Source organism: Engystomops pustulosus, chromosome 5, assembly GCF_040894005.1.
Source record: "Engystomops pustulosus chromosome 5, aEngPut4.maternal, whole genome shotgun sequence".
NCBI classification, from domain to species: Eukaryota; Metazoa; Chordata; class Amphibia; order Anura; family Leptodactylidae; genus Engystomops; species Engystomops pustulosus.
In genome coordinates this window covers 76,779,894-76,806,741 of record NC_092415.1, presented here as the reverse complement: position 1 = coordinate 76,806,741, position 26,848 = coordinate 76,779,894, and the positions used below count along the sequence as shown (strand labels likewise).

The following is a 26,848-nucleotide window of genomic DNA, read 5'->3' as shown; positions in this document are numbered from 1 at the left end:
GAGAGGTGTGTCCTGCAATTGTGACGTGGATGTAGTAATATGGCAACATCAGACACGTAAGTTTAACTAGTGTGTATTGAGAAGGTGGAGAAATACAATTGTAAATACACACGTATCAATACATAATGATACAACGTGGCCATGATAAACATCTTAGTCAATTGTAAAAAAAAAAAAAACATATTGGGGGTCATTTACTAAGGGCCCGATTCGCGTTTTCCCGACGTGTTACCCGAATATTTCCGATTTGCGCCGATTGTACCTGAATTGCCCAGGGATTGTGGCGCACGCGATCGGATTGTGGCGCATCGGCGCCGGCATGTGCGCGACGGAAATCGGGGGGGCGTGGCCGAACGAAAACCCGACGTATTCGGAAAAACCGCCGCATTTAAAAACCGAAAAAGTGTCGCTTGGGGAGCGCTTACCTTCACCTGGTCCGAGGTGGTGCATTCCGGCGCGATGAGATGACTTTCAGCGCAGCAGCGCCACCTGGTGGACGGCGGAAGAACTACATTCATAAATCCCGGCCGGACCCGAATCCAGAGCAGAGAACGCGCCGCTGGATCGTGACTGGACCGGGTAAGTAAATGTGCCCCATTGTGTTTAAGAAATATAGGACAAGTTGCTTCTATGTTTCAAACTTGTGTCCAGGAGCATTATCCAACAAGCTTCCCTCATATGGAATTTTTTAATATGATCTCCACCTTGTTTGTTCAATGCGACATGTTCCATAGCAGTGACAGGCATAGACTGTGCAGACCCTTTGTGGTGAGCTCAAAAATATATTCCGTGTGCTTGCTAAACCCACATATTTGGTATTGCCGTGTCTATAACAATCTGTATAATAAAATAGAATTGTTATTGGACCCGCAAGGTGAATGCCGTAAAAATAAAGCCTGAAAAACATTTCTGAGAAAGATTCTTTTTTATTAATACCCTTAAAAGTGCTCTAAAAGTGAAAAAAGCTCGAAAATAAGACCACTAAAAAGCTCCAAAAGTAAAGTTATGTCCCTGAAAAGATGGTGATGCTAAAATTTACAAAATTTTCTCCAAATTAGTTTTATTTAGTAAAATTGGCAATAAATCAAAAGAGCCATATAAATGAGGCATCTCTGCAATTGTGGTGACCCATAGAAAAAAAATAGCATCTCATTTTTATGGTATGTTGAACGACCAAAAAAAAGTAAAAATTGATGATTTTTATTTGTTCCACCAACAAAGAGTTAATAAAATCTAATCAATTAGCTATAGATACCCCAAAATTATGTACCAGAAAAGTGCATCTCATGTGGCAAAAAAATAAGCCCCCAATTATAGCCTGTACAATTTGATAATGCAAATCTGCTCTGAATGGTGCTCCTTCGATTCTATGCCTGACTGTGTACCCATACAGCAGTCTACCACCATATATGTGGTATCGGCACACTCAGGAGAAATTGGGTATCAAACTCTGTGAAGCTTTTTTACATTTATTCAATTGTGAATGCTTAATTTTCCTCCTCCCAAAATGGATATATTTGTTTTAACCTCTATAAAAAGCTCCATCTGCAACCATTTTATGGTTTTTAAAAATTCATGCGGAAATGTGAAAAAGTTGCTTATGCGCATGAGTGAGAATTTCGGTGAGATGGCCAGTGGTGAAAGGTTCCTTTTAACACACTTATAAACGCAGAGACGGGGTTGATTTATTTTCATACATTTGAAACAATTTGAAGCTTTTAATTTAAGCTTGTACCAGAAGAGAAGTTATTATGCAATAGAACAATACAAAAAAATGCATAGCCTATCATGACCCAAAAACCTATTGAATGTGCTAAATATTTTCAAGTTTTCAGTCACTACAGTCAATACAGTAAGAGTAATATGACTATGGTACTCTCTCTATCTCTTTAGATTAATTAAAATGATGGATTTTATTTCCCAATGCAGTATCTCCCCACAAAAGTAATGACTGATCTACAATAGACTATATTATACAATATACTGAACATGGTGACTTATATTTGTTATCCATGGTCTCCTTCCTACTAAAATCAACTTTTAAAATTATGCTAAGGAACCTGCAGGGCTCTAGAGGGTGTTACCATAGTGAACGTTTTACAGGTTATGGAGATTCTACGTCAGCATCTCATGTGACCAGCAATCAGACTCTGCAACTGACATATAGGAGAAAATAATCTCAAAGTATCAAAGCGTCTGGTACTGGATGATAAATCTGTTGTAGTTAAAGAACATCAGCCCACATTTATTAAAGCCTGCACTGTGTTCAACAAGACATGAAAAATTAGCCCCAAAAGGAGCGTTCCGGTGCACAGTTGGATTGTGCACCACATTTCTGTCCAATGTGCCACAATTGTATCTGCACCACAATTCTAAAGCGTGAAGTAAGTGCACCAGAATAGCGCTGGAGAATTCCGCTGGAGAAGTTCAGGGGTTGCCAGATTCATAAAGAATATGTGACACATTTCATCTGTTGCACTGTACATTGTGCAGTTTGCACTAGTTTGATAAACGTGGGCCATCTTGTTTAACTTTATACTTTTAATTCGTTTTCATAGTTTATGAATTTTGATACATTTTTGGCACAAAGTGGCATCCGTTCGGATAAGCCTCATTTCTACGCAGCTATCAAGCTTTCCCACTTAACCTTGTCTCTTTTTCATACAGGTTGAAAAAAAAAACAGACCTTAGTTAATTTTCAGAGTATTATGGGTACCAGGAAGTGCAATTTCACATTCATTCCTATGAAAAACTGACTTCTTGTCCATAAGCAAGTTTATTCTGGATTTACTGATCTAAAAATAGCTAGACTGAACTGACATACTGAGTTCAGTTCAACAATTCTTCATTCAATCTAGTAAATGCTGCACACATGGATAGTGTTTGTTGGAATAAATTCTCTCATGTACAAGCAGACTTGGGCCTCATTCACACCCACCGACGGGGCAACGTATTTGTGGCCGTATATACGTCCCCATATATGGCTATGGCAGTCGGGCTCAGTACGGTGAGCACAATGACAGTACGGTTCTCACTGTTCCAAGGCATGGCTGAAAAAAAGATAGAGTATGCTCTATCTTTGTCCGTAAGAATGGCCGTGTGGCTCTATTTTCTATGGAGAGAGGCCTGGCAGGAATATGTTCGTGTGAATGTAGCCTTAGTTATAGAGTCTGCTTACTGGTCATACAATATGGCTGAGAACCAGAAAAAAGCGGATAACTCACAAACAGATTACCTTCATTGAGATTTGCAATGGCTAGAGAATAAGAATTATTGGGTGTCACTCCAAAGAACCTCTCAGTGCACAGCTGATATACTCCGCTTTCTTTGAGGATTTTAAAAAATCTTTAAATACCCCTGTACTAATCCCACGGAACAAGGAACCACACAGTTTATCAAATTTGTAAAAGATACATTCCTTTAACAATTCAGACCGCTGTAATATTCAGGGAAGGATTCTTCACGTTGTAATCTGATGTGTGAAAGAACTTTTATTTCCACTTTTCCTCCCCTTCAGCTGCTGGCTCGGCCGGACAACACATGCATAACTTCTGTGTGTATAGGGAAATTATACCTATGAATACAGTAAATAATTTAATCAATATATTTATGCAAAGAATATGTCTAAAACTGGGTTCATACTGGTATTGCTGTCCACATGTTTTATAGTTCCCAAAATGAAAAAAAAAACCTTATGCATTTGGTTATATTAATAATAATAAGTTTATATTTATATAGTGACATTGTATTTTACAATATTGGCTATAAACCAACACCCCCAAAAAATTTGTAGCAGGTAAATTTGTCAGTCTGAGGGACCTCAATGGCCTCTCTGCCTTATGCGAATAAAGAAGTGTAAATGACACAGGGTAGATGGAGAGATGCTTATTAAACCATTTTAAACCATCAAGTTATTGCCCAAGACATTCAGTTACTTGTTTCATAATGCCAGGCCCATTGAATGCCCGGAAGACGGCTGATGCTAAGAGGAGTAATTGGTACTGCCCATATGAGGCTGGGCTGGAAATAAAAGCTAATGCAAGCAAGGGCTGAAGATGCAGAGTCAGATAATTAGGGATCAGGCACCTTAACACCACTGAGCAAAAATAGTATTACAAAAATAAAAAAGTATATGCATGTGCAAAACATTTAAAGCAGGGTATTGCATAAATGCTCTATGCATACCCCAATGCACAAATTAGATGTGGAGCAGGAGCAAAGAATAACACACACTTTGACCCAGATATTGCCTTAGAAATTGCCTTATAGGGATATTCTGATCATTTAATTTTAAATATTTAGTTTTGATAAATTGGCTGCAATATGTACAGTTGCCACAACTATGGTTTCCTATTTGGACAAAATATTTCCGCTAGGTCTCATTTTATAGAAAAGGTATTTTATAAATTAGGATTTTATGGTTCTGACGATAGGACCCTCCTTTAGCTGCTTCCCTTAATTTGTTGTCACTTTGGATGAAGTGCCTTTTCTTAATGACTTTATATTATCAGCAAAGGGAGAATAATCAATTGCCAAATGTGGACCTGTTCTTTCGGTTGTCTGACCTCTTTTTAAACTGGCTTTTATGTAATGAAGATTCTTGTGTGTCATTCCTGACAAAGTCATAAGCTTCCTGTATCATGACTACTAGATAGCCCCTCACCAAATTTATGTTGTAGGGGTGGTAACTGTTGTAATCTACTGATTTAATATAGTGATCATCACAATGAATTGTATTCCAGTTTCTGTCCATAATAAGACATTGACCATGTAAGGATGGTAGGTATGCATGTAAAGATATGGTATAGATGTATTAAAAATATAACTATCTTCAAATATGTCCAGGTATATGTTGGCATATGTGCATCGGAGCATTATCCCCATGGGCATGCCTTCTTTTTGAACCTACCAAACCTGATCAAATTGTAATGCATTATGGGTCAATATGAAGTTGAGTGTTTCACCAATGAGTTTATGTAATCACTGGCGTATGAGCATTCTGCAAAACACTTTTTACAGTCAAGATCCTGGAACATACTTGTAAATAAATAAAAAAAGAGATGAAGGACAGCACTCACCCAAATCCTGTGCAACAAAATTTCTTCTTTATTCATGGATCAAATCCAAACATCATATTCAGGGTATAGCGAGGGGGGGGGGAGTGATGCAATGTGCTCAATAGAAGGCTACGGCCGTTTCGCGCTGTCTGCGCTTCTTCCGGCCTCCGTGTACTTGTAAATAAACTTTACGTGTAAATAAACGCCATTTTCAACGCCAATTGACATTAATTTGTATCCCTCCTTACAATCTACTTGCCTGACATTGGTCATTGGTCTTTTATGTAAGCCGGGATGCTTTTTAGGATAGGCTGTTGTCAGGGCCGATTCTAGCCTATTTGCTGCCTGAGGCGAAAAGGGAAATTACGCCACAAGCCACTCCCCCAATCTATGCAGGAAATATTGCAGCAGCAGAGAGCTTATTACGCGCTCAATTACTGAAAGTAAAAGATCCCAAACAAGTGCAAGTGTGCTCTCTGATTATTTTGGGTAGCATGGAGTTAATAACCTGAACATAAGTGTTGTCAAAGATAAGAGTCCACATAAGGATTGTAATGTGTAAGTACCACAGAACTGGAGATATTAGCAGTTGAATTGACAGCTGGAAATGGGGTCGGTATATGAAGATCAAATTGCTGATTGTAAATATAACGGTACATGTCTCCTATTCTCCTGCACAAAGAAACAAAACTTCTTTAAACACAACTCTTCTTTCAGATGACACTAAGGCTACATTCACACTGCCGTTGCCCACCCGTAACGGGACCGTAGCGGGCAACGGCAGTGCACGGGGCGCAGCTCAACCCCGCCCCTCTCCATAGAGATACATGGCGCACGGCGCCGTATTACGGGAAAAGATAGGACAGGTCCTATCTTTTTCCCGGGTACGGAGCGGTACGGTGCGCCGTGCGCCCATTGCTGTCTATGGAGGACGTATATCGGCCTTATATACATCGGCCGTATATACGTCCTCCATACGGCAGTGTGAATGCAGCCTAAGACTGTGTTTCTAGGTGCTATAAATCAAATGTTAAGGGTCTCAATATCCAGGATGTGTTAGACATGTCCCTGGCTACAGAGGAGCCACCATTATATAGCACCCCTTCATTAAATTATTGTTTGTTTTTTGTTGTCTGTATCTGCAATGATAGGCTAGGATCAAAAGTGCAAACTATTTGAAGTAAGTAGTCTTACTACCCTAGCAAATAGCTGAATAGCAGGAATATTTTCATATTCCAGTGTTGTGGCTTTCGGCAATCTGGAAGGAGGTAATGAGGAAAATATTATTGTCATGCATTTATCTGCAAGAATGGTAAAAGATTCTTGGTCACATGGCTAAAATATTTTCTTCTTTTAAAGGAAACCTACCACTTGTAGTGGCAGGTTTCTGATGGTGAGCTGGTGCCGGAGCTTATTTTTGTTAGTGTTTTAAACCGCGGTATCGCGGTTTAAAACACTTTTTAAACTTTATAGCCGGCGCAGGGGGGTACGCGCTCGGCGCTTACCATGCGCGCGGCTCTCCTTCACTTCCTATGTAGCCGCGCGCATGGTAAGCGCCGAAGCGTCTTCTGCTCTAAAGTTTAAAAAGTGTTAAAACCGCAATACCGTGGTTAATAACACTAACGAAAGTTACAGCTTACCCCTGTCATTCTAAGTGGTAGGTTTCCTTTAACACCCTTGCAGAAGTATTCAGCTCATATTTATGTAATCTGAAAGGTGGCAAAAGTGGAAAATATTTAAGGCACATAGCAAAATACTCTCCTCTTTACCTCCTTTAGTGGCACATAGCACTATAGTAGGAGCAGCAGTCTCACAGTAGCGCCCATAGGAGAGGGATATGGGAAAGATTTTACAGATTGAAAATCTGTACCAAAAGCCACCTAATCAACATACATTAAGGGAGCAGGGGATCAAGACTACTAGGCTACTGAATAGAGGAAATGACAAACATGGCTGGAAGGGGAGATAGGAAACTTCATAAGCAGCAGGGGAGACAATAGATATCAGGAAAAGACAAGTACTACTAGAACCATGGATTGGGGGATATTTTGTTTCTGTGTATGCTATTTTGTATACTATATTTTTGGCCTGAGCAGTAAAATTACAGTCACTACATATAAGCTGCTGTGAAACTACAACATTCCCTAATCTCTCCTCCACATGTAGTGAACAGACATGGCAGAAACTTACAGTGTGCCTCACTGCTAAGTCTCACTTCACACTCCTTTGCTCTGGACTCGGGACTGCAGCTCCACCCCCTCTTGCCAAGCTTCAGCCATGTCGGAGGAGGAGAGGGGCTGCTGTCAGAAGCTTCCCTATGCTCTGGAAGCATGACAAATGTGAATGGCTGCTAGGAACTGCAGTGCTGGCATCAGCTTTCATGTCAGGAGCAGTCTGAGCGGCAAGTACTTGCAGTAGATGGCAGTACTGCTGACTGCTCTCACTGCACTCCTGCAGTCGGTGCCGGCATGTTGTGGGAGGAGGCAGAAGGAGGATGAGGATCATGTGCGAGACAGGAGGAGGATCTGGTGATAAGCACACGGAGTAGATTCTGCTGAAATGGTTGGTCTGTGCATCAGGACGCCGCCCTGCTTGGGGAGCCGCTATCTGCCGCCTGATGCAAGATTTTCTGTTGTAACTGTAGTAATTTCTTCCACTAGGAATTTCTGTATTTTTATGTACTTTAGGTACACAATACCAATTAGAGATTTTTGGATCATTTGCAGTAACTTTTCAACAATTGTTTTTAATCAAATTTTTTTCCATTACAAAGGAATGTCTTTAGCTGAGTGGTATATTTGTTCATGGGATTGGTGGATAACTTTTGGTAAGTTTGTTTCATCTCCCAATAGCCTATGTGCTCCTGTGGCATAATATTCGCTTGTTAATAAGACAAATCTTTCCTTGTGTTTCCTGCTTATCTGCCTCTCTAATCACCAATTTTTTTAATGACTTTTAAGGCAGTTAAGGGCTCTTAATTAATTTTTTGTGAGGTAGGATTCCTTGATGATGGTCTGCACATCTTTTTTTTTTACTTCTTTTCTTAAATAGGTCTAGGCTACTTCCTATTTGGACTTTGGGATTAAAAGTGAATCTCAACCCTCCTGTGAAATGCCTTGAAGCCTTGAGAGCCTAAGGATCAGAGGTGCCAGTCAAAATCTAAGACATTCTCTCTTGGGTCCCCACTAAGACTTATAGCCAGGGCTTCTCTAGTGCACATAAAAGAAGGGACAGTGGACATCTCTGACGCATCCCCAAGACATTCTCTGTCAAGCTCATCAAACTCTTTGGTAGTAAGGAGCCCAAAGGGGCCAATCTCTGCTGGAATATTGGCCTCTTTGTGCTCAGATGGGGCTCAAGTAATCTTTCTTGGCAAAACACTTATTTAAGGCCATGTTGTGTGTGCCTTTAAAAAATCTACTTCAAAATTGACTTTATGGGACATGTAGGTAATACAAAAATTCAGTCCTTTATAAAAAAAAAAGATAAAGAACAGTCTATCTATTTCAATATTTGTAAGGTTGGTGACCAGGCAGACATATGACATAACAGTAATAGTCAGCTACAGGTGTATGGGAGGGCTCATACAGCAAACGTACTGGTCGAGGGTGTTAACCCATTAAGAAGCCGGCGGGGCGTCGGCGCCGGCATATTGGCTTAGATCGTTGCTTCCCGTGATGTCATCGGGGAGCAACAATCTGCTGCCATGACAAAATCGGGTCATACAAAGTCTTGAGGCTGTCTTGTTTTAGCCCATGTATTACAATGTGCAATTTACACATTGTAATAGATGATGTGCAAATCCCCACGTAAATTAAAAAATATATAATACTTCAACCCCCCCCCTTTTCTTGGAACTGATATAAATATAAATAAACAGTATAAATCATAAACATGTTAGGAATCAATGTGTGACAAAATGTCCAATCTATCAAAAAATAATTACTATTATTCCAAGCGTTTAACCCAAAGTCGAATGCAATTTTTTTGCCATTTTGCAAAACAATAAAAAAATTCCATAAAAAGTGATCAAAGGGCTCTACAGTACTCACAATGGTTGCGTTGAAAACAACATCAAAAGCGCAAAAAATTACACCACACAAAGCTCCGTAAACTGAAGTAGGAAAATGTTTTAGAACGAGATGCTGGCGAAATAAAGAATTTTTTTTGGACAGAAGGTTTTAATTTTTGTAAATGTATGAAAACATAAAAAAAATGTATACAAATTTGGTATCCCCGTGATTGTACCGACCCAAAGGATAAAGAAGACATGTCATTTGGGACGCACAGTGAAAGCCGTAAAATCCAAACCCACAAGAAAAGGGATAACGTAAATTTTTTTTTACCACCTATTTATAATAGACTGTGATAAAGAATTATTGTAGTGTATTATGTGGAGGTCCCATACCGGGACTATAAAATATAGTTATTAAAATTTCAATGTTTTGCAAGTAAAATTTCCGATGTAAAAATAATATTTAAATTTAAAAAATCTGTATGTTGAATGGTGTAAAAAAAAATGTTTAAAAAGTGCAAAAAATTTGATTTTTGTATGCATCTACCTCCAAAAAAGCTAAATAAAAAGTGATTAAAAAGTTATATGTAGTTTCTTGACCCATAAAAGTTATATGTAGAAAAAATGGAACCAACTCACATAGCCCTTAATTGGTAGAAAATTTAAAAATGTTATTGGTCTTGGAAGGGGACGATACAAACAAATTTTCCTTTTCATAAAAAGGGTTTTCTTGAAGCGGCGCAGCAGCGCCAGAATGAAGCGGCGCAGCAGCGCCAGAATGCAGCAGCGCAGCAGCGCCAGACTAAAGGGGCACCTCCGCAGAATCCTGACCAGAAAGGCAGCCCACCCCACACTGAGGGGGGGTCGCCCCTCCATCTAAAACAGCCTAACCTGCAACATCTGCAGACCTCTGAAGAAGAACACGACCCTATGGATGAGGGTCAGTTTGAAAGCGAAGGACAGGGGTGGCATCTTGAGAACATCCCACTGAGATCCCCCCAACTCCCACAGCTTGGGGAATTTGTTCCTGGAATCCCGTTTATCCTCCGGTCCCAAGCTACGGAAGATGAGCTAAGTGCAACCCCTACTCTTGCCCGCTACGCTGCACCTTCCCCAGAATGGGCGTCATCGCCTGAGCACTTCGGCACAGACGAAATGGCAGTCAAGAGACCACCGGTATCAGAACCACTCTGGCACGCTCATCTTCAGAATCTCCCTACCAAAGAGGACTTTAAATCTTTAATTGCTGAAGTGAAGGAGGCTTTCAGATCTGAAATTTCGGAGATACGGCGTGACATACAGGGCATGACGCAGAAAATTGACCACCTAGAAGCTGGACAGGCGGACTCAAGGCGCCAGATTGCACATACGCAACATACCCTGCACTCCCATTCTGTCACACTACAAGACATGGCCAGACACCTGGAAGACCTCGACAATAGAGGAAGGCGTAATAATATAAGGGTGAGGGGCCTATCGGAGGTGGAAGGTAAAGAAGATGTCCGTGCCACACTTCAAGCGCTTTTCTCGACACTATTGGGGGAGCCGGAAACGCAAGTAAAGCTTGACAGAGCTCATAGAGCATTGAGGCCTAAAGTAATGGGAGGAAATCCGAGGGACGTGGTCTGCTGTGTACATGACTTTGAATTAAAGGAGCGCCTCATGTTTGCGGCGCGGAAGAAAAAGAATTTTGCTTTCAATGGGGATACCATACAGCTTTATCAGGATCTCTCTGGGATCACCCTTCAGAAGAGACGGATTTTACGGCCGCTGCTGGACATTTTACGTCAACACGACATTTCCTATCGCTGGAACTTTCCTTTTGCCCTGTCGGCCACTAAAGATGGAATAACGGCGACGCTCTCAACGATGGAGGAGCTGCAGGAATTCTGCGACATCTGGAACATCCCGACTCCACGACTGGACGACTGGGGGGACCTTCCCCCCCAGATGCGACAAACGCAGAATAAGACCCAGCTGCAACAGAAGAGACGAAGGCCGCGAACCAGAGCTCCATCCCAGGACTCTTATGATTAGAGAGGAACATCTGCTGAACATATATCCTTTATAGTTATTATACTTGTTTGAAGGGGGTCTTATGTTTGCCCATATTTGCATTGATTTGGGGTACCCTTCCCCTCCTTTGTGAATTCAGATGTAATTTGCACAAGGGCATCGGGGTTAGTGTCTCGATAGTTAGAGATATATCTCAGTTTCTATTTTTGTGTAGAACTACATTTGATGCTTTTTTCCTCTATTAGGTTCTATTGCCACGTTTTTCCCCACCGAGTGGGTCTACTCCGGATCCCGCCCTCTGACCCTGGCATAGGGTTGATACAGGAGGTGGTGAAACCGGTTCAGCTGACTATACTCCCCCATCTTAGGGGTAGACCAGCTGAATAGACCTGCACTAGGGCCAGGAGATTCTCCTCTCCCTGGTTATAGTATTAGGAATTTATCCTTGTTTTCTTATTACCCCCCCCCCCTTTTTTTTCTCTCTCGGGGGGGGGGGGGGTTTGTTGCTTTTTCTTTTTTATCTGTCTTGACTGTTTGTCTTGTGGAGTGCAAGGTTTGTCCTTTCCCTTGTCGCCCCCCCCTGTTGCCTCTACGGGTTTCTCTGACGCTCTAGGCTTCTGTACACTGACACCCTTTAGTACAGTCACTCTAGGGCTTTAGGGAGAAAAGGCCACACTTAGCCTCTCCTACCTCCCTCCCCCCCCTCCTAACACAGAACTTGTCCAGTTACATCCTATTCAGGGGAGACAGCGTATCTTGCCCAAGAGTATTGGTTAGCTAACTCACCATGGTTCAGCTTTTGACACTCAATGTAAAGGGGCTCAACTCAGCTCGCAAGCGACGTCTCACGCTTAATGAGCTAAAGAGGAGTAGAGCAGATGTGGTGTTCTTGCAGGAGACACACTATGATACGACGGGGAACTTTAATTTTGCTAAGCACCTTTACCCGGTATCTTATATGGCATCTACAGAGAACAAAAAAGCAGGAGTGGCGATCCTGTTCTCCACCTCGTGCCCCATAGTGCCTGAGACAGTAACTGCGGATCCCATGGGCCGCTTTCTCATTATTCAGGGCAAAATGTTCGGCTCGCCTGTGATTTTATGCAATATTTACGCCCCCAATTCATCGCAGGTCCGCTTCATTACCAAGGTCCTGAATAAAATAGCCAGACTCCCAGCAGCACCCCTACTGATAGGAGGGGACTTCAATGTAATCTTCTCAGAAAATATGGACCGGCTGGCTATTGACCCCAATCCCGCCACTAGATCACAGAGCACTATTTCAGCGGCTTTCCGTAGAGTCATCAGGAGGTTTGCTTTATATGATTTGTGGAGAGTGGGCAACCCGGGCGACCGCTCATTTACTTTCTACTCTGCACCACATGGCACCCATACTCGTATAGATTACTGGTTTGGAGACATCCAATTCTTGCGAATGATGCATTCCGCAGAGGTGGGAGACATATCGTGGTCAGACCATGCGCCAGTCCTATTACAGCTTAGTGAGGGCCATACCACAACGAGGGCATGTCATTGGCGTTTAAATGAATCCCTTCTTAAGAAACCCCTGATCAAGGAGGAGTTAAATGGAGCACTACGGGAATATTTTCAGCTTAATGAGGATTCAATCCCCTCTATCCCTATGATATGGGAAGCTCACAAGGCGGTCTTCAGAGGCCATTGTATAGAACAGGGAACCAGATTGAAAAGAAACAGGGTCCATCTGGAAAAGGAATTGAGAAAGGAGATTGGTAAGCAAGAAGCAGCCCTATTAGCCAAACCCACTAGGAGGAGACTCCAACAGTTAATTGAGGTTAGGGAGCAGTTGCGAGAGGTTCAGACTCAAGAGGTAGAGAAATTACTAGTGTTTACTAGGCAACGGTATTACGAACAGGCCAATAAGCACCATTCTCTCCTAGCGAGACAATTGAGAGAGAAGAGAGAGCACCAAACTCCCCATGTTATACGGGATCCCCGGGGAAATCTATTACATGACCCGAGAGCGATTGCCTCTCGCTTCCAAGAATTTTATGCCAAACTGTATTCCCTGCCAAATACTCTACCCCTGGATGAGGGCCTTAGAAAAACGCTGCTCTCGGACTTCTTGAGCTCCTGCTCCCTACCGGGACTCCCCTCAGAGGCCATCGAGATGCTCAACTCAGAGTTAACGTCGGATGAGATAGAGGAGGTGATCAAAGAAATGCCAAATGGGAAATCCCCGGGCCCAGATGGGCTCACATATCTTTACTATCAGACCTTCTCCCCTGTGGTGCTGCCACATATGACAAAAGTGTTTAACGCGTTCTTACAAGGTGAACCCATGCCTACAACTTTCACCCATTCCTATATCACCCTTATCCCCAAGCCTGGGAAAGATGCAACCGATTGTGCTAATTATAGGCCGATTGCACTTCTAAACGCAGACCTAAAAATATTCACAAAACTACTGGCCAATCGCCTGATTCAGTGGATTCCTCAGGTAATCCATAAGGAGGCGACAACACGAGGAGAACAATTGATCTTATCGATGTAATTAATAAGCAAAAAGATCAGGCCCTAATTCTCAGTTTAGACGCAGAGAAGGCGTTTGATCGCCTCAGCTGGCCCTTTATGTTTCAAGTCCTGGAACACATAGGAATAAAGGGTCCCTTTCTCCAGGCTCTGAGGGAGTTATATTCAAATCCCACAGCAGAAATTAAGCTCCCACACGCGTCCTCCCCACCTCTGCGGATCAAGAATGGTACACGTCAGGGTTGTCCACTCTCTCCCCTCCTCTTTATTCTTTGCATTGAACCCTTGGCCTCCATTATCCGTCTAGACCCCAATATCCATGGCGTTATGGTTAGAGACAAGGAATTTAAATTGTCGTTGTTCGCAGATGATATCCTGCTCACCATCACTCAGCCCCTAATCTCCCTACCCAACCTACAAGCGAGGCTACAACAATATGGCCGTCTCTCGGGCTATAAAGTGAACACCTCAAAGACGGAGACATTGCCCCTCAATTTTACCCAACCGCTGGTAGACCAATTGAAGGGCACATTCAGATATAACTGGAAAGCAGACACTATCAAGTACCTGGGGATACTCCTGACCCCCTCTTACAATACACTGTATGGGCAGAATTTTCCTGGTAGTTTTCAGGAAATAAGGACTCTCCTTAATAACTGGAACAGTCTCCCCCTCTCTCTTTTTGGCAGGATAGCAGACTATTCTGCCTAAGCTGCTGTACCTTTTTGAAACCTTGCCAGTAGCGGTGCCGTTGGGCGCTCTGAGGTCCCTGCAAGCATCAATATTGCACTTTATCTGGGCGAAAAAGAGACACAGAGTTTCCAGGTCTGTTCTACTCTCTCACAAATCCAGGGGCGGCCTATCGGTGCCGGACATAACCAAATACTACTGGGCAACACACTTGAGACGCATTCCTGCATGGTCCACCCTACTGGCATTCTCTAAGTGGATGGAGATAGAGAAACTGTGGCTGGCCCCTTTTCATCCTAACTCCTACCTTTGGCCCAAAGAGGCGCCTGCACTGCCTGATTCCCAACTAGGCCCTATCTCATTCACGATTAAGTTATGGAGGGCCTGTTTGGCCAGGTTCCCATTGGTGTCCAAGTGCTCCCCTATGCAATCCTTTTTACACACTCCCCTCATGCAACAAGCTGGGGCTGGGCAGGAAATTAAACCCTGGCATGAGAAGGGTTTATTTAGATTTGCAGATATTGTGGATTACCGCGATAGGAAGATCTTGCCCTTTGCAGCCCTACAGGATAAATTCCATCTCCCACAGGCGGCCAATTTTCACTACATTCGAATTAGACACTTTTTACAATCCCTGGACAGTGCTGAGACAGTCTCGGCACCCACTACGTTTGAACACATTTGCAAAACTGCGACCCAAACATCTGGACTCATATCAGATATCTACATGATACTACTCCATCCCAGCCCAGACGAGCTCATTGCACACCCGTATATGGCCAAGTGGGAGAGCATAGTGGGGGGGCCGATATCTCAGGACACTTGGCGACTGATTTGGCATAGGGCGGCTAAGACCTCCCTGTGTGCTACACATAAGGAGAACCAGTACAAACTGTTGATGCAGTGGTACCATACCCCATCCTTGCTGCACAGATTATTCCCAGACACACCAGATACTTGCTGGCGATGTGGCTCAGTTGGAGGTACTCTTCAACACATCTTCTGGACGTGCCCATTGTTGCAGCCTTTTTGGCAGGAAGTAAAGACTCTCCTTCGGGAGGTCGTAGAGGTGGATATCCCACTCTCCCCATTATTTCACTTGCTGAACGTCTCTCCACACCCCATGGCCAAGGCAACCACAAAACTGAGCTTACACATTCTCACAGCTGCGAGATGTCTGATAGCGCAGTTTTGGAAGAGACAAGCCCCCCCCTCCCGAATGGATCTTCTCTCAAGGGTTAGAGAAACTCGCAGTATGGAATATCTGACCGCTTCCCTGAACAATCGTATTCCACAGTTTGACAAAACCTGGGATCGATGGGACCGCTACTGGATTGAGGAACGAGCAAGAGGAGGAGAGTGACAGGGCCATCCTTTTAGTGTCTTCCCAAGTGGTAATTGTTGTCGTAGTGAGTATGAATGACTTTGTCTTTGTCCGTACCCTTTTTCCCAACCTCTTCAGAATGGTTAAGCATTGATATGATGCCATCTTTGGTATTTGTTTTAATATAGTAGGCATATGTTACTGCTGGATTTTGCATTATGATACGCAAACAGGATATTTACACTGTTGATACTCCACGGGGAAATAGATCCCTTCTCTTTTGTCTTTTAATTATTTTATTATTGGAAAATTTTTATGTGATATTTGTACATGATAACTTGTTTGTTAAATATTTTTGAAAAATAATAATAAAAACACAATTATATTAAAAAAAAAAGGGTTTTCTTATCCAAAGTTTTAAAAAATTATATTGCTGTAACACTATTTTTAACCCAAGGGATAAAGATATGTTGTTATCTATGCTTGCTGGGCCCCCCATCCCTTTATTTATAAGGGGGCTCCCACTAACACTGTCTCTGGGAGTGATGCACAGGTGCCTTTCTCAAATCTGTGACAATGACTCGCTGTTTTTGTCAGTTATGTCAGTTTTGTCATTTCCCACCCAGCCATACTCAATCACATTCCACATGCAGCATGCCTTTCAGGACACTCACCTCCCTCCCCTTAGTACCTAAAACTGGTTGGCTAAACTTGTTGAGAGCCAAGCCCTATTCACTTCGATGGTGCGTGGTACTAGTATAGCGACTAGGATTTGTAGTTAGTACTACTGCTACTGCCACTGTGTCAGCTAGGCCAGCACCCAGGCTAACATGTAAATAGGAGAAAGTTTATAATATTTTATCATAATTTAGAATATTAATGTGTACCACTGTGTGGGATACAATCAGTGGGGATTTTAGCATTTAAAGAGACTACAGTATTGCTGTTGGACCACAATTATCCCCAGAAAGTGTTAAAGTGTTAAACTAAACTTTCATCAAACTTTTGAATCAATGGTGCAGATGATAATAATGAACTTTGTAATATCCTTTATTAAAGATATACTGTATGTTACTGCTTGCTTCCTTTTCCGATACCTTTCTTCTTTACACAAACAATTTCTTTAACTTAGCTTTATGTACAGATAAGAACCTTATTAAGTGTCTAATGACTTAACACAATAGTTAAAGGGATTATTAATCTTCAGCAAATGATTGATACTTTATATACAATATTCCAATATACTTTATGTATCAATTCCGTATAGCTTTTGAAATTGTTGCTTGCTGTGATTCTATAGAAAGCTTCTATGTTTATTTTTAGCAGATAGAAATCTGTCCATGGTCTTGTCATGGACACAAAGGTGCACGAGCCTTTAGTATCACAGAGAGTATTCAGAGCCATGTGATACTAGCAGATCGTGCATCTGTATGTACATCACATGACCAGGAACAGATTTATATACACTGGAAGTAAAAATAGAAGCTTTCAATAGACTAACAGAAAATGGATCTAGAAAATCATAAAGAATTGATACAGAAAGTATACAGTTTTAGAAAATTGTAAAACTTTTCCTTACACAAATCATATCAGTTATTTGCCAAAAGTGGACAACCCCTTTAATTCCCTAACACAGCTGAATCATCAAATGGAATATTCTCTAGGCAATAATTAATGGTTTTCTTGCTTCTCTGCCGAATTCTTTCAGATGTTCTGCTCAATGCAGGAGAATGAAGCTGCTTTACTTAATGTAGGTATTGTTAAGTTTACTATTATCACCAGCTATATTCATTTTTTAAAATAAAATAAAATAGCTTCAAATGTTTAGTTAATCAATAAGTTTCATATACCTCACAATGGCGACATTAATATTTACAACCTCAGGCAGTAAGATCTGAAACTCACAAACATCACTGCTTACCTAAAAATTTCTTTACAAATTTTGGTTGTTTTTCTTGGGGAAGATGAAGACATAGATAATATACTGGAGCCCCCGAAAGGACAACGGCAATTCCGACAAGTGAATCAATGGGATCACTGTAGAGAGGAACTACTACCAAACACACACTGCAGATGCAGTACAACACTGGGAAAAACAAGCTCAGCTAAGACAAAAAAAGAAAAAAAGAAACACATGAATTTTAAATCTCTCTTTTAGACATCTCTTTGAAATGTTCAATTTTCCATTTCTTTTAATTCTTTTTGACCAAGCAGTTATAATTTAAAAAAATTGAGTTTTCTCTCATCTTGCAGTCATAGCAGTGTGTACACATTTCTATGCCTTGGATAAATCTCTTAAAGCAGTGGTCCCCAACCCTTTTGAATTCATGGACCATTGTCCCTGAAAAAAAATTTTGTGCCCAGAAAATACGTCATATCCAACCCCAACCCATATAAAGTGTCATTTCCTGCAGCACCTGGTCTAAAATTCCCCCTTTTCTGTAGCCCTCCTTTATAGTGCTCTCTTTTATGTAACCCCCTCCCATTATTGTAGCCCCCTTTTTATCCTACATATACCCAAGTACGAGTTGACCTGAGTTAAGGCACCTAATTTTATCACAAAATAAACTGGGAATCTTATTCAATTGAGTATACGCCTAGGGTGGAAAATGCAGCTGCTACTCATGAACAAAATGTCCTGCAGCATCCCCTCATTAATAAAATGTTCACAGCAGAGCCCTCTCCAAAACTCGCAGCCTTATAGTGATGTTCCCTGCTCAGCCCAGTCCACATAGTCATGTCCCCAGTCCCCATAGTGATGTGCCCTGCCCAGCCCCCATAGTGATGTCCCTCTCCCAGCCCCCATAGTGATGTCCCCAGCCCAGCCCTCACAGTGATGTCCCCAGCCCCAAGAGTGATGTCCCCTGCCCAGCCCCCATAGTGATAAAAAACAGTATACTTATCTCCGATGCTACTCTTCTGCCGTGGCACCAGGTTCTTCCTCTGCCCGTGGCTCCCAGCAGTCGACACTTCTATAGAAGTGCCTCTGGCCGTCTGCCAGGAGCTGCGGACAGTGGAAGAACCTGGAGCTGAAGGGGGAAAGAGAAGCATCGGAGGTGAGTATACAGTCTATTTTCAAGTTCTTTTGGCCGCAGCCCGGGACCGGGTGCTCCAAGGCCCAGTCTTGGGCCTGCAGCCTGATGGATGGGGACCACTGCCTTAAAGGAAATCTACCATCAAAATGAAGCCTGAATAAACCAGGGATACTTACTCATAGATCTAGTAATCTTCTTATATTTGTTATCATTCGCCTCCTTCTTTCTAAAAGTAACTTTCAAAATTATGCTAATCTGACCAAAAGGCTATTTGGGCAGTTTCCTGAGCCACACCCTGCTGCAGATTCAAAGGGTTTTACAATGTGCATTTTCCACTCCCACTGTGTGGGAACTTCCTGTGCTATGATGAGATTATGTAAGGCAGAAGAAGGGGGAATGCTGAGCAGGAGCAGAGCGGGAGGCAGTCTACCCACCTGTGAACCTGTGAGCACGGAGGGGCCTTTTAGACTCATTAACATAATTTTAAAAGTTCATTTTAATAGACTGAGAAACAAATTTTTGATAAACCTTGCTGTGTCATACCTTGCTGTTACATACACATCCAGGACTCCGGGATACTTAAACACTCCAAAGTATCCAGCACCAACAAACAAGGTTTCATGCATTCTTAATTGTGGCTCATGGCCTAAGTTTAAGGATGCATAACAACATTTGAAATGCGTTGGCCAATGTCCCTGTACAAGTGGATGCAGGTTTTTAATTTTAGAGGAAGGAGTCCAAGGATAACAAATATAAGAAGTCACTGTGCCTGAGTGTCCCTGCTTTATTATGCTGGATTCTGATGGTAGATTTCCTTAAAGGGGGTTTTATGGATATTATTGATAGACAATACAAAAATAACAATTAAAGAAACAATTACCTTCACAGGTCTTGGCAGGTCCGGTCTCTTTACCCTTAAATAAATTTGACCAGCCACAGATAGGCCAATAAATAACCAGTAAGAAAAGCTAAAGTAATCAATGAGCTGAAACACATCATCCACACAAAGGAACACAATAGCCATCAAACCCTTGAAATAAAAATAAAATATTTTAGCTGAGCAAATAAGCGATTTTAAGACTTTTACAATACAGTTCAATTACATTTAAGAACTTCAGATAATTCTTTTTTCACACAAGGTTTCCAAGGCAATAAGCTGCTTTGAGGTTATATTTTTTTATCTATTAGGTGTACCTATTATTCACAAATCTAGTTAGATCTCTAATAGCTACTAAACTTATGATGGTCTTCCACATCAATATGATCCCCTTAGGTCTGAGGCTGACAACTACAGCTGATCTGAAAATGTACCTATCTCTGCCAAACTCATTTAAACCAAAAAACCAAAAGACGGTTTTAAAATGGAAGACCTTCAATAAATAATGTTAATTGAAGATGCCTTTCAATTTATCATCAAAAATGTATATATAATTACAGTAAGAAATAATGTTTGTTTGTTTTTTAATCAATTGTTATTGCTGTTAGAGATGAGCAAATTACCCAAGGTTTGATTCAGAGCCGATGTTGGTCTAATTGCTTGAAATTGGTATATAATCCCCTCTAGTCTATTAAAACAAGGATTCTTTCTTTCATTTTTGTTACAGTTTTTGTCACTTTTTAAAATTTCCCCTTGCCCCTCCCTAATCTCTGGGACAAAAATCTTTCAGACAATTGACAGGCAGAGTGGTGCAGCACATACTCGTCTGAAAATAAGACCTAGCGGCAGTCATTGCTACAGTACCCAATGCCATACATTAGCACCATATATTTGTAGATCATGTAGATACTGGAAGAGGTTGTGACTTGGGTGAAGAATTCATGGGACTAAATCACTGACTCTTGCGCTGCAAACGTTCTATGTGCAGCAAAGTGCTAATGCTAAACGAGAGAGATTGGGGTTGATGATTCTGATAGAAATAGAATCACAAGAAATTCAGCATGAAATTCAGAGTTTGGAGAGTTATAACGATGTTAGAGATGTTGTTGACATAATGGTCCTTAAATCAAGAAATTCTTGATGGAATTCAGATGGTTTACTGATGTATGTGATGGCATGACCACAATATATTGATACATGTTGATTTTTTTTGTTCAATAATGAATGTGAATTCTTGTTCATGAAAAATAAGATGTCCCATGAAAATAAGAGCTGGAGCCTCTTTAGGAGCAAAAATGAATATAAGACACTGGGGCACATTTACTTACCAGGCCAAAAAACGATTGCGTGTGCCACAGTCCCAGTGCACACTCTTCTTAAATACCTGTGCAAGCAGTTTTATCCCTGAAAACGGTGCACAGTCCGACAAGAGTGTGCAATGCAAAACTTAGTAAATGAGTCCCACTGTCTTATTATTGCGATCTGGCCTCCATATACTACCTAGGGGGAGTCTGACTGTATATAGTACCTATAAGGTCCTGTCTGTATATAATATCAATGGGCGTCATGCCTGTATATAGTACCTATGGGGGAGTATGTCCTGCCTTTATATAGTATCTATGCGGGAGGGGGTCCTGTCTGTATAAAGTACCTATGGGGGAGGGGAGTCCTGCCTGTATATAGTACTTTTTGGGGAGAGGATCCTGCCTGTATATAGTACCTATAGGGGAATGTGTCCTGCCTTTAGATAGTAACTATGAGGAAGGGGGTCCTGCTTGTATATAGTACATATTGGGGAAGGGGTTCTGCCTTAGCACTTATGGGTTAGCACTTATGTGGGAGGTGGTCCTGTTTGTATAAAGTACCTATGGGTAGGGCTCCTGTCTGTATAAAGTACCTATGGGGAGGGGGTCCTGCCAGTATATTGTACCTATGTGGAAGGGGATACTGCCTGTTTATAGTACCTATGGGGGAGGGGTATCCATCCTGTATATATTACCTATGGTGGAGGGGGTCCTTGCTCTATAAAGAACCTATGGGAGGGGGGGGGGCTTCTGCCTGTATATATTACAAATGGTGGAGAGGGTCCTTCCTATATATTGTATCTATAGGGGAAGGGGAGGTCCTGCCTGTATATAGTACTTATGGGGGAAGGGGGGTCCTGCCTGTATGTAGTAGCTATGGGTGTGAGGGTCCTGTCTGTATATAGTACCTCTTGGGAAGACGGCCCTTCCTGTACATAGTACTTATGAGGGATGGGGTCCAGGGGAAATAGTAATGAGCTGGACGCTATGTGCAACTGCTCCACAGTTTTGACAAATCACCTTCATAATTTCTCTTCTACAGACTTAAAACATTATTAGAAAGTCAAACATTGACCAGTCCATCAACAATTAAAAGTTGTTTTGCCTAGTTGTTCATGGCCTCGTTGATGTGTGAAATTCTTTTTTTTTCATAATTTTTTAAATTAATTGTTACAATTTGTTGTTCATGCCTAATTGTATAGTGAGGTTCTGTTTACTCCTAGTACTGATATTCTGCATGTGAATAGTATCTGGACACGGTACTTTAGGGGCATAATTTTGATTGGTATTCATTAAATGAGGCATTCTTTTTAAGTATGTCTTAAAGTATGTATTTAAGTATTTAAAGTATGATTTTAAGTCACAAATAGGAACGGACACTATTATGATAATGATCAGAGGTCATGATTATTATAATACAACATCCGTAGGTAAAGAACATTTGAAAGTATTTCTTACATTGAAAAGTAAGGCAGGAATTGGAGTAAATCTATTGATGTGGATCATGCAGAGAAAATCTGGGAGCTGTCCATCTCTGGCAGCTACAAAAAAAAGTCTGGAATATAGAAAATACGATATGAACAATATGAGATTGACCACAATTTTTCCAAAAGAAATCTAGAATATTTGTTCGAAGCAACCAACTTCATTGGTTGCTAATAAAAACTTCTGGTATTAGCTCACCTTGATGATGAAATGACTACTGAGTTTAATCCACCACAACATGACATGGCCACAGATATTGGAATAAACCACTTTATAAATCCGAGAACCCTTTCAGCAAAGGTCTAAATAAATGTAAAATAGAATTTGGTCCATTTTTTATACATTTATCTTTGCTCCTTTTAACTTGACAATAGTCCCCTACAACTTACCACAGCTACTGCACTACTGTCCATGATGGTGTTTAGATCCAGCTCTGTGTAGTACGCAATGTTTGTCATGACATAGATAACTGTCACCAAGGGCATCGATATCACCATAGATAATGGCAGGTTTCTGAAATAAAGGTGGGATATTGGATAATACTGTAAAATATGCAAATTCAGTCTCACAGGAAGAATTAAAACACCTTTGACTTTTGTAATACTCTGTCATACCCGATCTTGCATAGATGCAGTTAGGCCATCACAACCAAGCTCATACTTTTGGGAAAATCGATCATCACATCTGATATTTAATCTTTGTAGTTCATCTAGAAATCAATACAACTGTATTTGCCTTTCTTTGAGATATTTACAATCTAAAAATCAATTTTAGATGTTGCAATGATTTTTTTTTTAGCCTTGGCTCTAAGTGCCATCTTGTGGCAGCTTTTTAGATCTTCCAAATCTCCTGTTTTTTTTTTTTTACATTGCAAGCAGGTTATACATAACAGTATTGCCAAAAGTGACAAATTGATTACTTTTCACATCATGCCCTTTTATGCAGTTGATTTTCAGTCTTGTGTGAGATTAGGATGGGATTCACATTGTACAAATTGTACATTATATTCAATGGGGTTTATGTATCATTAGGCAGGCTCCTTACAATAAAGGATTTATTGAAATGGCATTGGCCCTTTAATAAATCTCTCAGGGATTTTTTTTTACAAATAATCACAAAATAATTGCAAGAAGAGTAAAATAATTGCAGCAGCACACACAGCCGGGTGGGTAGTGGAGTGATTGCAAGAAAATTGCAAGTCGTAAATCTGACTTTATGCAGCATTGCACTAGCTGTGGTTCTATGTTTAAGCCACTTTTCCTTTGTGGTGGGAAAAGGCCCCTGCGATTTTTTGACTAAAAAAATAGCAAAAAAACACTTTTTTTGCTACTTTATTAAACCAAAAAGTCAATGATAAATAACCACAAATGGGTTTATTCAGACTTTGGCCCAGATATATGAAAAGTGGCGCAATCTGCCTTACTGCAGTTTGCACGTTGTGCAAGTTGCGGCACATTATTTAATAGTGGTCCACACTCTTAGTTGATCTGGTCTCCTGAACCTTTTTTCCCTTGGTGCACTTTGCTTCATGCTGTTGCGACACAATTGTATCGAATTCTAGATATAAATGTGGCACAAACTGGGAACACACACTACTATTCCCTTTTAGGTGCACAGTTATCAAAAGTGTCAGATAAAATGCAACCGTTATACAATTGTGGCGCACATAGATACTTTTTTCATGCAAACAAACAAAAAATCTGGCACAGACACAATTGTTTATCTAGGTAAATTTTTATTAAATATATAGAATTTCAAAAATGCATTGCACTCAATGCAAGTGCAATATGTTTTTCAATGATCCATTGCTATAGTAAACTCAATACAGAAGTTCAGTGAGGATCTCTGAATGATCCAATGTTGTCCTCAACGATTGATGATACATATAATCCACCTGTGTGTAATCAAGCCTCTGTATAAATTCACCTGCCCTGTGGTAGTCTCTGGGTTCTGTTTAACCCCTAGGCGCACCAGGATGTTATAGTACGTCCCTGGGGCTACATTCTAAGCGCACGGGGACACACTATAACGTCCTGCTTCTGGCACCGGCTCTATCACAGCTGACAGCCTGCGCTAATACCCGCAATCGGAGCCGACTCCGATCGCGGTTGTTAACCCCTTACGCGCTGCGGTCAAGCATGACTGCGGCGTGTAAGGGTGTTTTCGCTATGGATCGGATCCCCCCGCGCCGCTTACCGGGGGATCCGATCCACTTCTGGGCAGCTCTGAGGATTGGCATGTGCCCTGGAGCTGCCCAGTCTCCATGGCAGTCAGACCCCTTCCGGGCAGCATGCCAGACAGATTACACTGCTCTACAATAAAATAGTAATGTAGAACAGTGTATTGAACTTGAACCATCCATCAGACCATCACTGGTTCAAGTTCAAGTATGTATAAGTAAAAAAAAGTGAAAAATACTGAACACTAGACATTAGAATAAATAAAAAATAAAATGTCACTTTCCCATAAAAACATTTAATAAAGTATCAAAAACACAAAAATCCCGGCATATTTGGTATTGCCGCATCTGAAACAATCTGTATAATAAAACAGAATCGTTACTGGAACCGCACTGTAAACGCCGGAGGAAAAAAAAATGCAAAAATGTTCCGAAAAAAGATAATTTTTAATTAATACCCTATAAAAAATGCTCTAAAATGTGATTTAAAAAATGTTATGCACTTTAAAATAAGCCCACTCAAAAGAGCAACTCTTCTCGCAAAAAATAAGCCCTTAACCAGAAATGTCAGCCAAAAAATAAAAAAGTTATGCATATGAAAAGATGGTGATGCTAAAATGAACAAGATTTTCTCCAAATTAGTTTTTATTCAGTACAATTGAATAAAATACACAAAACCCCCAAATATTTGGTATCGCTACGTCTGTGACAATCTGCATAATAAAAAAGAATCATTATTAGAGCAGCAAAGTGAACCCCGTAAAAAAAAAACCCAAAAAGCTCAAAAAAAAGATAATTTTCAATTAATACCCTATAAAAAAATGCTCTAAAAAGTGATTTAAAAAATGTTATGCACTCTAAAATAAGACCACTTAAAAGAACAATCCTTCTTGCAAAATAAGGCCTTAAACTGATTTGTGAGGCGAAAAATAAAAAAGTTATGCGTATGAAAGACGGTAATGCTAAAATTAACAACATTTTTGCCAAATTACTTTTTATTCAGTAAAAATGGGAAAAAATAAAAAATCTATATAAATTAGGTCTTTTTGTAATAGTGGCGACCCATAGAATAAAAATAATATACTATTTTTATGGTATGGTTAATGACAAAAAAAAAACCATAAAAATTTTCCTAAAAATTGATGATTTTCATTTCCTCCACCAACAAAGAGTTAATAAAATCTCACCAATTAGCTATAGATGCCCCAAAATTACCTACCAGAAAAGTGCATCTCATGTGGCAAAAGAAATAAGCCCCTATAGGTCCACATTAAAAAAAGAAAAAAATTATAGCCTGTACAATGTGACATAGCAAAACTGATCTGGATGGCGCCTCCTTCTGTTATATGCCCGGCCGTGCACATACAGCAGGTCACCACCACATATAGAGTATCCGTGTACTCGGGAGAGATTGGGTAACAAACTTTGTGGAGCCTTTTTTCATTTAATCCATTGTAAATGTTTAATTTTCCACCCAAATTGAGTGTATTGTGAAAAAATATTACAATTTGCAGACTGCACCAACATTTTGTTTTAACCCCTATAAAACACCTAAAGGGTTAACAAACTTCTTAAAAGTGGTTTTTCATATGTTGAGGGGTGTAGTTTCCATAATGGGGTAATTTATGAGTCTCGCTATTATCTAGGCCTCTCACAGTCAATTAGTCAGTTGAATACGGGTTTTGGTGATTTTACTAAAAATGTGAAAAATGATACCTAAATTCTGAGCCTCGTAACATTCTAGTAAAATATGTGGAATCTTAAAAAACCATCCAACATAAAGCAGACACATGAGAAATGTAAGTTATGAATTTATTTGGGTGCTATGACTATCTGCATCAAAAGTAGAGAATTTAGAACGTTGAAAATAAAGAATATTTCCAAATTTTTGCCAATTTTTTTTTCATAACTAAACGCAAAAGATTTCATCCAAATTTTTAAACTAATTTAAAGTACAATGTGTCACGAGAAAACAATCTCAAAATTCCTGGAAATCTCAAAGCGTTCCAAAGCTATAACCACTTATAGTGACACAGGGCAGATTTGAAAAATGGGGCCGTGTCCTTAAGGCCAAAAAAGGCTGAGTTCCGTAGGGGTTAAAGAGCAAAAAGCATCATGAAGAGCAAGGAATACACCAGGCAGGTCCATGATACTGTAGTTTAAAACCGGATTTGGGGGGCGTGTCCTGGCACCGCAAGGAGATGGACGCTTGAGAACCAGCTCCCGCTCCCGATTGCCATCTACAGCGATATAAGCGTTCCAAACCCCGATCTCCACACACCAAACGGCCCTCAGAGAGACCCGGACACCGTCAGGACTGACACCCGGCGACTTACCGGCGATGGATCGCTTCCT

At 40.8% G+C, this 26,848-nt stretch overlaps 1 protein-coding gene across 3 annotated transcripts in view; it reads right to left on the bottom strand.

Annotated features, from left to right (window-relative positions):
- Positions 1–594: 594 nt before the first annotated feature.
- LOC140132949 (Y+L amino acid transporter 2-like) overlaps positions 595–26,848 on the bottom strand; it is a 44,621-nt gene continuing 18,367 nt past the window's right edge. For 2 of the 3 annotated variants that reach the window (XM_072152420.1, XM_072152418.1), the window contains exons 5-10: positions 22,704–22,827; positions 22,513–22,616; positions 22,288–22,384; positions 19,529–19,678; positions 17,535–17,718; positions 595–3,574 (exon numbers count right to left, since the gene is read on the bottom strand). In XM_072152420.1, the coding sequence (XP_072008521.1) occupies positions 3,492–3,574; positions 17,535–17,718; positions 19,529–19,678; positions 22,288–22,384; positions 22,513–22,616; positions 22,704–22,827 (742 nt within the window). In that variant the 3' untranslated portion in view covers positions 595–3,491. The remainder of the gene's footprint in view (positions 3,575–17,534; positions 17,719–19,528; positions 19,679–22,287; positions 22,385–22,512; positions 22,617–22,703; positions 22,828–26,848) is intronic. The other variant, XM_072152421.1, reaches the window with a different exon arrangement.